A 15,578-nucleotide genomic window follows, 5' to 3' on the forward strand; every position below is an offset into this window, starting at 1 on the left:
CATCTCTTACCTTCTGTGGGTTGAGAACTCTGATGACCTGTGTGACACTTCCCTGGTTGAGTGCTGGGACAATATTACTGCTAGGGGACAAGAGCTGCAGCTGGAATGTCTGAAGGAGAGGGACACAGAGCTTAAATGTCTGCTTCGTAGGACATGCGCCTGCATACAGTGGGGCAAGAAAGTATTTAGTCAGCCACCAATTGTGCAAGTTCTCCCACTTAAAAAGATGAGGCCTGTAATTTTCATCATAGGTACACTTCAACTATGACAGACAAAATGAGAAAAAAAAAAAAAAAATCCAGAAAATCACATTGTAGGATTTTTAATGAATTTATTTGCAAATTATGGTGTAAAATAAGTATTTGGTCAATAACATTACATTTACATTTAAGTCATTTAGCAGACGCTCTTATCCAGAGCGACTTACAAATTGGTGCATACACCTTATGACATCCAGTGGAACAGCCACTTACAATAGTGCATCTAAATCTTTTTAGGGGGGGGTGAGAAGGATTACTTACCCTATCCTTACCCTAAAGTTTCTCAATACTTTGTTATATACCGTAATTTCCGGACTATAAGCCGCTACTTTATTCCCACGCTTTGAACCTCGCGGTTTATACAGTGACGCAGCTAATTTATGGATTTTTCCCGCTTTCACAAGATTCATGCCGCCAAAAAACTGAGCACCGTCACATAATGTGACGTAAATCGAGCGCGCTCAAACTTCCCTTCATTCTGATTACGGTAGTAATTTTGTCACCCTCATTATGGCAAAGACACACGAGAAATGCATATGATGCAGCTTTCAAGTTGAAGGCGATCGATCTGGCTGTTGGAAAAGGAAATAGAGCTGCTGCACGGGAGCTTGGCCTTAATGAGTCGATGATAAGACGTTGGAAACAGCAGCGTGAGGAACTGACTCAGTGCAAAAAGACAACAAAAGCTTTCAAAAGGGAAGAAAAGCAGGTGGCCCAAAGTATTTGCAGCCACTCGACATCAGTGTAAATCGTGCATTTAAGGTGGCGCTCCGTGTTCAGTGGGAGGCTTGGATGACAAGTGGGGAGAAATCCTTCACTAAAATGGGCCGCATACGAAAAGCAACTTATGGTCAAGTCTGCCAGTGGGTCCTGACAGCGTGGAGCATTGTCAAAAATTCCACTATCATCAACGGGTTTCGAAAGGCTGGACTGCTGCGTGTTGAAGGGGCAGCATGAGCTCAGCGGGGAATTTGCCTCCGGATGAAAGTGACGAGAGCGACAATGAAAACGATCCAACATCGGATGAAGCAATTCTGTGGCTATTCAACTCAGCCACCGAAGGAGATGACTTCAGTGCACAGGAGGAGGAAGATAGTAGCCTACCAAGAAAGGTCATTGGTCACTGTTTAATTTTTGTTACAAGCCGTGTTTCGTTTAAAGGCTGTGTAAAGTTAATTTGTTTCAATGTACCGGTAGGCACCTGCGGCTTATAGACATGTGCAGCTTATTTATGTACAAAATAAAGATTTTTTAATAATTCAGTGGGTGCGGTTTATATTCAGGTGCGCTTAATAGTCCAGAAATTACAGTACCCTTTGTTGTCAATGACAGAGGTCAAACGTTTTCTGTAAATCTTCACAAGGTTTTCACACACTGTTGCTGGTATTTTGGCCCATTCCTCCATGCAGATCTCCTCTAGAGCAGTGATGTTTTGGGGCTGTTGCTGGGCAACACGGACTTTCAACTCCCTCCAAAGATTTTCTATGGGGTTGAGATCTGGAGACTGACTAGGCCACTCCAGGACCTTGAAATGCTTCTTACGAAGCCACTCCGTTGCCCGGGCGGTGTGTTTGGGATCATTGTCATGCTGAAAGACCCAGCCACGTTTCATCTTCAATGCCCTTGCTGATGGTAGGCTTTGTTACTTTGGTCCCAGCTCTCTGCAGGTCATTCACTAGGTCCCCACGTGTGGTTCTGGGATTTTTGCTCACCGTTCTTGTGATCATTTTGACCCCACGGGGTGAGATCTCACGTGGAGCCCCAGAACGAAGGAGATTATCAGTGGTCTTGTATGTCTTCCATTTCCTAATAATTGCTCCCACAGTTGATTTCTTCAAACCAAGCTGCTTACCTATTGCAGATTCAGTCTTCCCAGCCTGGTGCAGGTCTACAATTTTGTTTCTGGAGTCCTTTGACAGCTCTTCGGTCTTGGCCATAGTGGAGTTTGGAGTGTGACTGTTTGAGGTTGTGGACAGGTGTCTTTTATACTGATAAGTTCAAACAGGTGCCATTAATACAGGTAACGAGTGGAGCACAGAGGACAGAGCCTCTTAAAGAAGAAGTTACAGGTCTGTGAGAGCCAGAAATCTTGCTTGTTTGTAGGTGACCAAATACTTATTTTCCACCATAATTTGCAAATAAATTCATTAAATATCCTACAATGTGATTTTCTGGATTTCTCCCCCTCATTTTGTCTGTCATAGTTGAAGTGTACCTATGATGAAAATTACAGGCCTCTCATCTTTTTAAGTGGGAGAACTTGCACAATTGGTGGCTGACTAAATACTTTTTTGCCCCACTGTATTCCCAACGTTCACTAAGCAGTACATTGCTACAGAGGTCAATCATAGAACCACACATATATTTCGTAATATTATATAGTTATACAAATGTGACTGACAAGTCATGGCTCACCTTTGGTACTGCAGCCTGGAAAACAAACTCTGTCATGTCAGCCTCGGTGGCGTTGGTGGCGTGGATAGTGATGACTGCTATGTTCGGGTTCGGATTGGCCCTCTCAAAGGTGAACTCTATTTTCAGGCCATTCTTGCCATATGCTGTCATGGGGGGAATAGCTAAAGACAAGAATGCACAAGTCAATACAATTCAGAGTGAAAAAGTAGTACCAAACATAACCCCCAAAAACATTGTATGAACTTGTATACGGTTGCATTGTTTTGAAAGGGATACATAGGGACACAGAGTACTCTACTTGCAGCCCTCATCCTCCACATACAACACCCGTTCTGCCAGTTACATTCTGTTAAAGGTCCCCCCCCAAAGTACACACATCCCTGGGTCGCTCCCCTTTTCAGTTCGCTGCAGCTAGCGACTGGAAAGAGCTGCAACAAACACTCAAACAGGACAGTTTTATCTCAATATCTTCATTCAAAGACTCAATCATGGACACTCTTACTGACTGTGGCTGCTTTGTGTGACATATTGTTGTCTCTACCTTCTTGACCTTTGTGCTGTTGACTGTGCCCAATGTTTGTACCATGATTTGGGCTGCAACCATGTTGTGTTGCTACCATGTTGTTGTTATGCTGTGTTGCTACCATGCTGTGTTGTCATGTGATGCTGCCTTGCTATGTTGTTGTCTCTTGTTGTGATGTTTGTTTATATTGTAAATGTAATTTCTTTAAATCCCAGGCACCCTCATCCCCACAGGAGGCCTTTTGCTAGGCCGTCATTGTAAATAAGAATATCTTAACTGACTTGCCTAGTAAAATAATTAAATCAAATTTAAAAAAAGAAAAACATGGCGGGAAAGGGGTTCGGATCAAATGACAAATTTGAAAGCTTCCCTGATGAGCGCTAGCTCTCACCTGCTGAAGTATCATTAAACAGGGGCTGTGAGGAGAGGCCATCCAGGAGGAAGGGGGGCTGGGAGACGGGCACAGAGGGAGCAGGAGCTAGACCACCTAGGGGGGAAACAATACAGGGGGTTCCAACAGGGTACAGGGAATCACACACAGACATAACAGTGATACCATTGGTGATAGTTCACAAGACAAGTTGATTCCTGACCAAGTCAAACAGGATGTGGAGTGACTAATGTGGTTTATTGCTGAAGGAAGGTACAGGGCAGGTGACAGCGAGAATAGGTAAAAGAGAAAAGAAGAAACCAATCAAGTTCCCCTAACCATGGACCACGGTTGGTCCACCTGTGCTTTGGGCTGGAGGGAAATAAAAGGAGAGAGCGACTGTGGTCCTACCAGACAGTGAGAGGTCCCCCAGTAGGTCGAGCAGCTCTCCTCCAGCTGAGACAGGCTTGGTGGGCAGGGTGGTTTGGATCACAGGCACCACATCATTACCTCCCAGCAGGTCTAACAAGTCAAGAGCCTGGAACAGAAGATAAACTGAATCATAAAGCACATGTAGATTAAACCTGTAATACAGAGAGGATTTGTATATTAAACCTGTAATACAGAGAGGATTTGTATATTAAACCTGTAATACAGAGAGGATTTGTAGATTAAACCTGTAATACAGAGAGGATTTGTAGATTAAACCTGTAATACAGAGAGGATTTGTAGATTAAACCTGTAATACAGAGAGGATTTGTAGATTAAACCTGTAATACAGAGAGGATTTGTAGATTAAACCTGTAATACAGAGAGGATTTGTATATTAAACCTGTAATACAGAGAGGATTTGTATATTAAACCTGTAATACAGAGAGGATTTGTATATTAAACCTGTAATACAGAGAGGATTTGTATATTAAACCTGTAATACAGAGAGGATTTGTAGATTAAACCTGTAATACAGAGAGGATTTGTAGATTAAACCTGTAAGAGAGAGAGGATTCGTATATTAAACCTGTAATACAGAGAGGATTCGTATATTAAACCTGTAAGAGAGAGAGGATTCGTATATTAAACCTGTAAGAGAGGATTTGTATATTAAACCTATAATACAGAGAGGATTTGTAGATTAAACCTATAATACAGAGAGGATTCGTAGATTAAACCTGTAAGAGAGAGAGGATTCGTAGATTAAACCTGTAAGAGAGAGAGGATTCGTAGATTAAACCTGTAAGAGAGAGAGGATTCGTAGATTAAACCTGTAAGAGAGAGAGGATTCGTAGATTAAACCTGTAAGAGAGATAGGATTCGTAGATTAAACCTGTAAGAGAGATAGGATTCGTAGATTAAACCTGTAAGAGAGAGAGGATTCGTAGATTAAACCTGTAAGAGAGAGAGGATTCGTATATTAAACCTGTAAGAGAGAGAGGATTCGTATATTAAACCTGTAATACAGAGATGATTCGTATATTAAACCTGTAATACAGAGAGGATTTGGACAAAACATCAGTGCTCTGAATAACATCTCATTTACGCTTTGTTTTAAAACATGATAAAATATTTATAACTCAAAGAAGGAAAACGTAGACTACTTTATATGAATCTATAGATTGACATGCCCAGCACAGTTTAATCTTCCTACCAGCAGGGGTCCTTGTTTGACCAGTTTGTAAAAGCATTAGCAGACGTACTCTGATTTGTGGACTTTACCACATGAATAGAAATCAAAAAACTTAAAGAATGTGTGTGAGTGTACGTGTATTCGTGCATTTTAAAGAACTTAAGGGCTCAATTCAATCCGTATCGCTGAAGAGCAGCGCTACAGCGCAATCTACATTTTAAAAAATGTTCCCACATCAGCAAAGACCGCATTCACGGTAAAAGCTGCTACATATGTCAGCTCAAACAGGAATTGCCTTTACATTTAATTAGCGTATAACGCTGAACTTCAGTGATACGGATTGAATGAGATGTTGATCCACTGATTCAGCTACACATCTGTGACAGAAAACCTCCCAGCAATGGTTAGTACAGATATGTCATGTGACCTTGCCCTCACCTGGTTGGCTGGCTGGGTGACTAGGGGCAGGTGTTTTGTGTCAGGCACCGAGGGCTCTGTCTCCCCATTGGTCTGCATGATCTCTGTAGGGCCATTGGAGGCCGTTTTCTCCATGATGGGCATTCGCTCCAGTAACGCAGGCCTTTAGAGAGGAAGAGAATGAGATGGGGGGGGGGGAAATAGGTAAATTTCCTTGACTTAATGGTAACTAAACAATTACCAATAATTTCTACAGAAAAGTGCTTGTAATGAATGGGAATACATTTTGGAGCATACTCACCTCATGTGATCATATTTCTTGAAAAGTGCATTGTACTCCACAGCTCTCTGTTGCAGCTCCACGTCGATGCTGCTGCCGTATATTGACACCACCTTCTTGATTCGGCTGGAGATTTTAAGACAAAAATGTTACCCTTGAGTGTCCGTCCTTCCATTCATTTCAGAGCTAAGGAGGGGAACAAAATCATCATAACCTGTTGGATATTCTCTCTGCTCAACACAGATGGACTTACTTGACACTGCTGAAGCGAGTAGACAGCTTCATGATGGCAGTGAGGGAGTAACCACGGGTTACAGGGGTGGACAAGTTGGACACAAGAAGACCTTCCAAAACATCCAGGACTTCATCCTCTGTCACCTGTTGCAAACAAAAGGGGAGAAAATATATACACTTCAACTTGAGGTCGGCAGTGCACATAGACGTGTTGTGTGTAACATTCTAGATTAAATAGTTGAGGTGATTGAGTGCTTCAGGAGGTCTACCTGGATGGGCTCCTCCTCCTCACACTGTCCAGATACCAGCAGGTCTCCATACTCCCCTATACACCAGGATGACACCTGGACCAGTGGTTGCTATGGGAGACAAACACTTATAGTTCAGAAAGATCAGATTCACTGTAACCAGTCCTCCTCAGAAAGGAAGGGAAACATCCGCACACGCTTTGCTACTTCCAAAAGTGATCCAACAACATATTCATATTCAGAGATGCCTCGGACCTGTGAGATGTCATCCAGCAGGGCTTTGTAGAGTCTCTGCACAGTGTAGGCATGCATCTCCACACTGTTGGTGATGAGCTGGATGAGGTTGGGGACAGAGTCATCTCGGACATAGCTCCCCGCCTGGAAACAAAAAGGTGTTGTTAAAAATAAAAACATCTCAAAATGGACAATGAGGCAAATGATAATTTTGTATAGGGTCAGCGACAAAAACAATTTCAAGCCTAGACACCAAGTGTCTAAGATGGTAAAAAGCAGCTGTTGTCAGACATGATGAGATCATCATTTGCAGTTCAGTCGATGGATCACTCAAGGATTCGTCACTCAACAGTCAAGCATAATTATTTATTTTACCATCATCTGTGCAGAGAAAAGTATTTGATGAAATTATACATATACCGTTGTCAGGACTCTCATGATGGTGTCAATGTGCCATCTTTTTGAAGGCGCATACCTGTGAAACAGAACACGCATCAGTCACCTCTGATCGGAGGATCATATAACCATTAACTGAAAAAAGTTGGCCTGAGGTTGATGCTGTCAGAAAATATAATGGTATCAACAATGTCATGCTCTGACGATGGATCACTCATTTTTTCATCACACAGCATTTTAGTAAGTAAGCCACACACACATTAACCAGAGGATGCAGAAACAATAGTTAATCATTGGAGGTGCTTGAGGCCACTGGCTGTAATCTATTCTCTAAGCCTACATTCCTAATGCAAGGTAACTGTGACCAGCCCACATGCAAAAACAACTGCTGCCATGGCCTCTCATGCAATCACTACTAATCCTTCTATTACTTCTCGAACCACAACTACAACTGCTGAGCAACAGCCAATACAAACAGAATGAGGTGGTAAAGACCTACAAGCCACGGGATAATGTTGAGAACGGTTTCACATGGTCCTTCTGATTGGCAAAGACTGATCTCTACAGATCTTCCAGCTCTAACTGGACAACACCCGAGCCTTACTTCTCTGCAGCCAGGAAGACTCCGGATGCACAGTCCGCTTTGAATTCTGGGTCACAGGAGTCCAGGAAGTAGAGCAGCTCCTTCATCATGCCTCGGATGTTGTTCCCATTCACCAGGGCGAAGCTCAGCTCCATCGCACGCCTAGGGAGGAAAATGGGATGACGATAAGACAAGGAAATCTCTACATCTTCTGACCCTAACTTTGTGCAGAAATGTATGTACAGTGACTAACAGTGTGTTATGTACTAATGTCTATACTGTATGTCACTCATGTTCTCCTCATTTGGGTGTAGGTCTCACCTCTTGATGGACACATCCAGGTCTTTTAGACAGTCCACAATGGTGCTCCGATGCCTCTGCACTGCATTGTGGTCCGTCTGTACAGTCTTCAGTAGGGACGTCAGTGCCACATATCTTGAGGGTGGACAAAAAGACCATAAAAAAAGACCATAAAAAAAGTTATATTACCTGGGACTTTGATGGCCTATGTTCAGATCATTCAATGAATTAGTTCTCCAAGTGTGTTACTTACCTAATATTTTTGTCATTGTTGAGAAGGAAGCGCCCCAGTATGTTGATAGCCAACACCCTCAATCCACTTTCTGACTTGATGTCCATTATGGTCAGTACTGTCTCGTAGAGGATTGCATTGCCTACATTTTTACTTGTCTCTGTGTTGGTTGCCACCTACAAGAGTGAAGAAACCATTAGTCTAATTGTATAAGGCCATATCTCTAGGGGTAGTAAGCCTAGAGTACTATTGATTAACCTATATTCTCACCTGTGCAAGAATGTCATTCATTGCTTCACTTGAGTCATCATCACTCCTGCCCAGAATTCGCAATAGTCTCAATATCCGTACCTGCAATGAGGTCAAGGGGCATCACTGACTGGCCTAGCCAAGTTTGTTACAGAAGATCAAATAATTGGAACAAAAACACAAGGTTAAAGGTCTCACCTGCAGGAAGGGGTCACTGATGCCAGACACGTCATGCTCAGGAGAGTAACCAGACATGATCAGGTTCTTCAGGATTCTCACCAGCTGTGGAACCAACTACAAAAGACCAACAGGAGAGGAGGGGTACCATCAAGGGTCAAGGGCTTTATTTCTAAGGAATCGGTGTCCAACCGTGTTACTGAAATAACTTGACAAAGTATTTTGTAGAATGTGCAGTTATTCTTTACATTCTCTTGATTTAATCGTCAATGTAACTTACATTTCTGGGTTATGGTAATCAAGACAGCATTGATTGTATGAAAACATTCAGTTAGGATGTTGGGTTTTAAAAAGCTAATAGAATTGTGATGTCACATTCAATCACATCTGGATGAAATTTAACCCGAATCATAATTCTCACCAGGAATGCTAGGCAAGAATATTCATAAACAATTTGCACCAAAGCGAATATATGTTTCTGAAATATATATTTGTACACATACAGACACATACCCCCCTTTTAACAGACATAAAACCATCAGTGTCTAGTGAAAACACCTGAGGTCATTATTGAAAACAGACCCATCATGTTGTTTTCAACATACGGTGATTAAATGAGTTACACATTAGGTTGATGATGGCACATTGACAATAGTGAGAGATGTCTAAGAAACATTTTTAAAATCCTGTCATGATATCAAGAGAGAACACCCACGTATAACCGCTGTAAAAGTCTAAATCAAAATGACAAAAAGGAACTTTACGGAACACAGGTTTGATTACATCTACAGTGACCGTGTGATTACTAGTTACAGCATGCACCAGCTATGAAACCAGAATGTACTCTTACCTTCTCATTCTAACACAATGCAGGAATTGTAACAGACAAATGACAGAAAAAATATGAGGTAGATGTTAGGGAAGATTCACTTTTAGAGAGCTCAAAGTCATGTTCTGATCATGAACATGAGGGGTGGGAGACTGGCTCAAGGTTGTTATGGCTAAGGGAAAGAGGTACAGAGCCACTAGAGATACAGCGAGGAAAAAAGCGAGGCAAGGAGATACGACTGAGACATAGGCCTACTATGAATGTAGAGCAAACCTGAAGGGAAAATGTAATCCAAGGATTCAAAAGGCAAAATATGTTTGAAGTATATCCAAAGCAGTCATAGTGAAAGGAAAATGGGTACTAAGAGAGAATGAAATGTAGAGTGAGCTTAGGACAAATGCTTAATTAACTCCCTAAAGATTTGATGACGTGTTACGCTGTTACCCAAAAACTCTTAATAGCAGTAATTTCACTAATTAGATTGTGGCTAGCCATACCTTTCTGAAGTGTAAGAGCATGTCAGGACTTCTTTCACACATTTCAGTGAGGAGGACAACAGAAGTGTGGAGAACACCTTAAGGAGACAAAGAGAAACTAGTTGTTTGAAAAAAGGTCAACAAACAGCATCCCTGAAAGACAGTAGAAGCTCACAAAATGTGCACAAATTTCCTTGCCAATTCCCTGGGAGTCAATGTCTTAGCAATGTCACAGCATTGTTACTAAAATAAGGAACATAGTCTATGAGGAAGCTGTTTGCGTTGTGGTGGTTTATAATCTGGATTCTCACTCTTAGTAAGTGTCAGTTTAACGTCATTAAGCCCAAAATTTAGCAATACAAAGACAACTACAGGTATGTATCTAGCATCAACTTACCCTCCCCAAATCCTTACCTTGACCATTGAGGGGAAAAACACAAAACTGAACTTAGTTTTCTATGGGCAACTTCATCTATCAAACCCATTTAGAAACATATTCGTAGCAATAACATTGGTTCTAAAAAAGAGCATCACTTTAGAAAGCTGTCAGAACATCAGCCATTGTACTATGACAACCATCAGCGTCTAGTGAAAACACCGGAGGTGATCAATTGAAAACTGTGAAAGACGCAGCAGCTCCACAGCTCATCAGGAAACAGTCATTAATCCAACTCTGTTCACTGAAGGACATTTCAACTGTATAGAGGGCACCAGTCCAATTTTCCCTTTGAAGGACACAGCATCTCCATTTTATCTGTGAGTGACCAAACCCAATGTTCTCTGTGCAGGACATTGTTGCCCCCAGCCCCCTGTTGTCTCACCGTGGTTCTTCTCGCTCAGCAGGTTTTTTGTGGCTGGGAGGAACATCTCCATCAACTCTGGGACTTTCCTGATGACGTGGACTGCACACAACGCCGCCTGGGGAGAAAACTCTAATGTTTTCCAAAGTGCTCAACTATGACATGCTAACACAGACCTGCCAACCTTAAATTATTTTTAGGAGGCAACACCCACACTGCTCAAATCATAAGAAAATGCACTTTTTGTTGTTGTTGTGCCTAACAACGATTTTGGCAGAAGACAGTCTCAGTAGGAATGTTAGGCTATAGACTTATGGGTACTTGGCTGCTCTTCAGTATCTCTAATGTGTTTACATTTCTGGGGGAAATCAGGAAGTTGGAGCATTTTGCATTTTTTTTATTTTTATTAACCTTTCACTGCCATTTCCTGAACAAAAATATAAAATGCAACATAAAGTGCTGGTCCCATGATCTGAAAAAAAAAAAAAAGAAAGTTCCATACGCACAAAAAGCTTTTTCTCTCAAATGTTCTGCACAAATTTGTTTACTTCCCTGTTAGTGAGCATTTTTCCTTTGTCAATGTAATCCATCCACCTGACAGGTGAAGCATATCAAGAAGCGGATTAAACAGCACAATAATTACACAGGTGCACCTTGTGCTGGGTACAATGAAAGGCCACTAAAATGTGCAGTTGTCTCACAACACAATGCCAGATGTCTCAAGTTGAAGGTGCATGCAATTGGCATGCTGATTGCAGGAATGTCTACCAGAGCTGTTGCCAGAGAATTTTATGTTCATTTCTCTACCATAAGCCACCTCCATCGTTTTAGAGAATTTGGCAGTACATCCAACCAGCCTCACAACCACAGACCAAGTGTAACCATAACACCTCCACATCCGGCTTCTTCACCTGCGGGATCGTCTGAAACCAGTCACCCGGACAGCTGATGAAACTGAGGAGTATTTCTGTCTGCGATAAAGCTCTTTTGTGGGGAAAAACATATTCTAATTGGCTGGGCCTAGCTCCCTAGTGGGTGGGCCTATGCCCTCCCATGGCTGTGCCCCTGCCCAGGCCATGTGAAATCCATAGATTACACAGAAGTCTCCGAAATCAAATTGCGGTGGTCTCAATGACACGCACATTTTTCTAGGTTACATTTAGTTTTTTTTGTATTATTCTAAGGTGTCTATATGTGGATAGTCTAGTAAAAATTTAAACTGTCTCCTTAAATTTTGTTTGGGGAGAACATTTAGAATAAGAGAATAATTAAATTACTGGATGTAATGTAGTGGTCTAGCTTACTGTAGGCTATTTGCAATATTAAACAACTGAACAAGGTCTATATCAGTTTGTTTCAGATCTCCATCCTTGACCTCATCCATCAAGGTCTGACTACTAGGCTACCATCAAATCAACATGCCTTGTCATTGGTGAACTGATTACTATCACAACATTATCTACTGTTGACATACAGCTGGATCAAGAGGCCAGATAAACAACTGATTAAATCAACATAGGCCTACTAATCTTAACACAGTCTAATATAACTTTCTGTGAAGAACGGTATTAGCAGAACAGCTCTCTCTGCCATGTCTGTTGACTAAACACTGTAGCTAACTACATTTGTCTTAATGTAGAAGGAGATAACTACGAAAGTGGTTGTGTGCTTGACTAACACATATACATTTTCCAAAGTTGTTCGTCGAATAGTTGGTTCTCCATTTTCCCTACCCTTTGTCGTCACACATCAGCAGTATCAACGGACAGTGGAGAGCTGCCATTCAGCTCGAGGGAGGAAAATAGTAGACTACTACGACTATGGGGGGCGGGCCAGAGTGGAGAGTTTGAGATTTTTTTTCTCCTCACCCAAGTCCTGATTGGCTCAGCTCCAACTTCAGACGATTGTACCGATAGAAGCGTATTTTGGGGTACTTTTTCGTACCAGCATACTTTTACCTCAAATTGTGGGCATGTTATGTAAAATGAGTGCAGGTTGGCAGGTCTGCTCAAACTTTAAACTGATCACCTGACTAACACTTCTTTGTAAAGAGTGGATGTGGGCTAGGTGAGAATGAGGTACCTTTTTCCTCAGGTAGGAGTTGGAGGTTTTGAGCAGCTTCTCCACCTCTCCAGCCAGGTCTCGACACATCTCCGAGGAGCCCATGCAGCCCAGGGTGCACAAGGCCAGGCCCTGGACATACTGTGTGCTGTGATTCAGATCACTGAGGAAGGACAAGGGGAAGAATGAGTGGACAGCAGATAATAATAACTTTATTTATATAGCGTATAAAGTAAGTGCTTCACATCATAAAATAAAAGTACTAGCAAATAAATAAAGACAGGAGGAAGGAGAATGAAAAAAATAATTAATTAAAATCATACACTTTTATAAAGATGCTTTTAATGTGTCTTTAAAAAGAGATTTAAAAACAGGCACTGAATCTTCAAGCCTGATCTCTGGCAGTCAATTCCAAAGTCTAAGGGTCTTAATGGCAAATGCCTTTTGTTTTCAACCTAGACTTTGGAATGTGTCTGTATCCCCGTTCATAGGGAGATAATAGATCAGAAATATAGGATGGCACTGGTATGTAGAAGAGAAAGAGGAAAGACGTAGAGAAAAAAATACAAGGAAGAGGTAGGTAAAAGGGAAGACGAAGGATAAAGAAGGGTTTACAGGAAAGAAGAAAAATGTGCTCGAGAGCAAGAGATTGAGAAAAAGGTGCAACAGCTGATCCGGCAGGTTATGGGACTGTTTCCGTATCCAACATCAGAAGCACATGCTGCTGGCAAAGGCACCACTCATGAGTAACATTTCTGGCAGTAACAGAACACATCACCACCTCCTTCAGCACAGCTCTTAGCTCTACTCCCACACTACAAATAAGCAGCTGTTCCTGTCAGGATAGTGTGTTTGAGCCAATGTGGTTCTGGCCTGCCTTACTTCTTGATGCAGTTTGTCATTAGTAGATGGACGTCCTGCCTCTCGTCCAACAGTAGCATGGCTCCCAAGTACCCTATCCGTTTGTCAGTGAACTTCTGGGACGCAATCAACTTCAGGCACTCCAGCTAGAAAACAAAACTCATCAAATCAAATTCTATTTGTAACATGTGCCGAATAGAACAGGTAGACCTTACAGTGAAATGCTTACTTACAAGCCCTTTAACCAACAATGCTTCAAAAAAATATACAAATTGTTAAGTAAAAAAAAAAAGAAAATAAAAGTAACAAATAATTAAAATAGCAGCAGTAAAATAACAAGCAAGGCTATATACAGGGGGCATCGGTTAGCCAAGGTAATATGTACATGTAGGTAGAGTTAAAGTGACTCTGCATAGATAATAAACAGAGTAGCAGCAGCGTAAAAGAGGGGTCTGGGTAGCCCTTTGATTAGCTGTTCAGGAGTCTTATGGCTTGGAGGAAGAAGCTGTTAAGAAGCCTTTTGGAACACGACTGGGTGCTCCGGTACCGCTTGCCGTAAGGTAGCAGAAAGAACAGTCTATAACTGGGGTAGCTGGAGTTCTTGACAATTTTTAGGGCCTTCCTCTGACACCGCCTGATATAGGAGTCCTGGATGGCAGGAAGCTTGGTCCCGGTGATGTACTGGGCCGTATGTACTACCCTCTGTAGTGCCTTGCGGTCGGAGGCCGAGCAGTTGCCATACCAGGCAGTGATGCAACCAGTCAGGATGCTCTCGATGGTGCAGCTGTAGAACCATTTGAGGATCTCAGGACCCATGCCAAATCGTTTCAGTCTCCTGAGGGGGAATAGGCTTTGCCGTGTGCCCTCTTCACGGCTGTCTTAGTGTGTTTGGACCATGATAGTTTGTTGTTGATGTGTAAACCAAAGAACTTGAAACTCTCAACCTGCTCCACTACAGCCCCGTCGATGAGAAAGGGGGTGTGCTTGGTCCTCCTTTTCCTGTAGTTCACAATGTCTTGATCATGTTGAGGGAGAGGTTGTTGTCCTGGCACCACACGACCAGGTCTCTGACCTCCTCCTTATAGGCCATCTCATCGTTGTCGGTGATCAGGCCTACCACTGTTGTGTCATCGGCAAACTTGATGATGGTGTTGGAGTCATGCCTGGCCATGCAGTCATGAGTGAACAGGGAGCACAGGAAGGGATTGAGCATGCACCCCCAAAGGGTCACCGTGTTGAGGATCAGCATGGCGGATGTGTTGTTCCCTACCCTTACCACCTGGGGGCGGCCCGTCAGAAAGTCCAGGATCCAGTTGCAGAGGGAGACGTTTAGTCCCAGAGTTCTTAGCTTAGTGATGAGCTTTGAGGGCACTATGGTGTTGAACGCTGAGCTGTAGTCATCTGTTCACAAAACTGCGCTCTTCGGCGAGACACATTCACTGCCAGAAACAACAAGACATTCACAGATGTAGGTTAATAAATGAAGAACAGTGTTATTTTTAAACATACCTGCCCAAAGTGTGCTGGGTAGCCCAGCATGTGCATGTAGAGTAGCTTAGCCACATTTCTACAGCGGTAAGTGTTGTCTTCCTCTCTGAAGGACGAGCGTATAGCAGCACACTCTTTCTGGATCATCTCACGCTCCTCTGCCTGGGTCCGAGCCGTCCGGATGGTCCGGATCAGCTCCCGCAGTCTGATCGGCGCTGGCATCCTCTGGAAAACACGGAGAAACTAAACATTTGGCACAGGTGGCCTTACTGCAAAGTCATATTCTAATCTGACAGCCGGTAGGTGAAAATAGGCCTACATCATTATGAAAGTATGGGGGTGGGGGATGTGACAATGATATGAGTAACTTTTTGTTTCTCCAACATTTGTATTGCTTAAGGCGTTAATACAGACATAAATAAAGAGGACAAATCCATTAAGACAAATGAAAGAAAAATGCCTGGGGTGATGGTGGGTCCACAGAGTGTCTGTCTGTATGCATTTCTGAGTTAAAGTGCATG

At 42.5% G+C, this 15,578-nt stretch overlaps 1 protein-coding gene and 1 long non-coding RNA gene across 3 annotated transcripts in view; both read right to left on the reverse strand.

The window, feature by feature from the left end:
- The window catches only part of LOC118393865 (AP-1 complex subunit gamma-1-like), a 30,123-nt gene that overhangs the window by 5,346 nt on the left and 9,199 nt on the right, over positions 1-15,578 (reverse strand). For both annotated transcript variants that reach the window (XM_052462256.1, XM_052462257.1), the window contains exons 2-21: positions 15,079-15,282; positions 13,591-13,715; positions 12,730-12,871; positions 10,669-10,765; positions 9,869-9,945; positions 8,564-8,659; positions 8,387-8,467; positions 8,138-8,292; positions 7,906-8,019; positions 7,606-7,746; positions 7,026-7,080; positions 6,627-6,749; positions 6,393-6,482; positions 6,143-6,267; positions 5,911-6,015; positions 5,631-5,772; positions 3,980-4,106; positions 3,590-3,685; positions 2,676-2,836; positions 11-109 (exon numbers count right to left, since the gene is read on the reverse strand). In XM_052462256.1, coding sequence (XP_052318216.1) covers positions 11-109; positions 2,676-2,836; positions 3,590-3,685; positions 3,980-4,106; positions 5,631-5,772; positions 5,911-6,015; positions 6,143-6,267; positions 6,393-6,482; positions 6,627-6,749; positions 7,026-7,080; positions 7,606-7,746; positions 7,906-8,019; positions 8,138-8,292; positions 8,387-8,467; positions 8,564-8,659; positions 9,869-9,945; positions 10,669-10,765; positions 12,730-12,871; positions 13,591-13,715; positions 15,079-15,279 — 2,352 coding nt within the window. In that variant the 5' untranslated portion in view covers positions 15,280-15,282. The remainder of the gene's footprint in view (positions 1-10; positions 110-2,675; positions 2,837-3,589; positions 3,686-3,979; positions 4,107-5,630; positions 5,773-5,910; positions 6,016-6,142; positions 6,268-6,392; positions 6,483-6,626; positions 6,750-7,025; positions 7,081-7,605; positions 7,747-7,905; positions 8,020-8,137; positions 8,293-8,386; positions 8,468-8,563; positions 8,660-9,868; positions 9,946-10,668; positions 10,766-12,729; positions 12,872-13,590; positions 13,716-15,078; positions 15,283-15,578) is intronic.
- LOC127907343 (uncharacterized) lies at positions 4,125-5,594 on the reverse strand. The gene is made up of 3 exons (XR_008064185.1): positions 4,986-5,594; positions 4,525-4,555; positions 4,125-4,462 (listed from the first exon to the last, which is right to left on the reverse strand). It is a non-coding gene; the product is annotated as an uncharacterized LOC127907343 (long non-coding RNA).

This window comes from Oncorhynchus keta, chromosome 14, assembly GCF_023373465.1.
Source record: "Oncorhynchus keta strain PuntledgeMale-10-30-2019 chromosome 14, Oket_V2, whole genome shotgun sequence".
Taxonomy (NCBI): domain Eukaryota; kingdom Metazoa; phylum Chordata; class Actinopteri; order Salmoniformes; family Salmonidae; genus Oncorhynchus; species Oncorhynchus keta.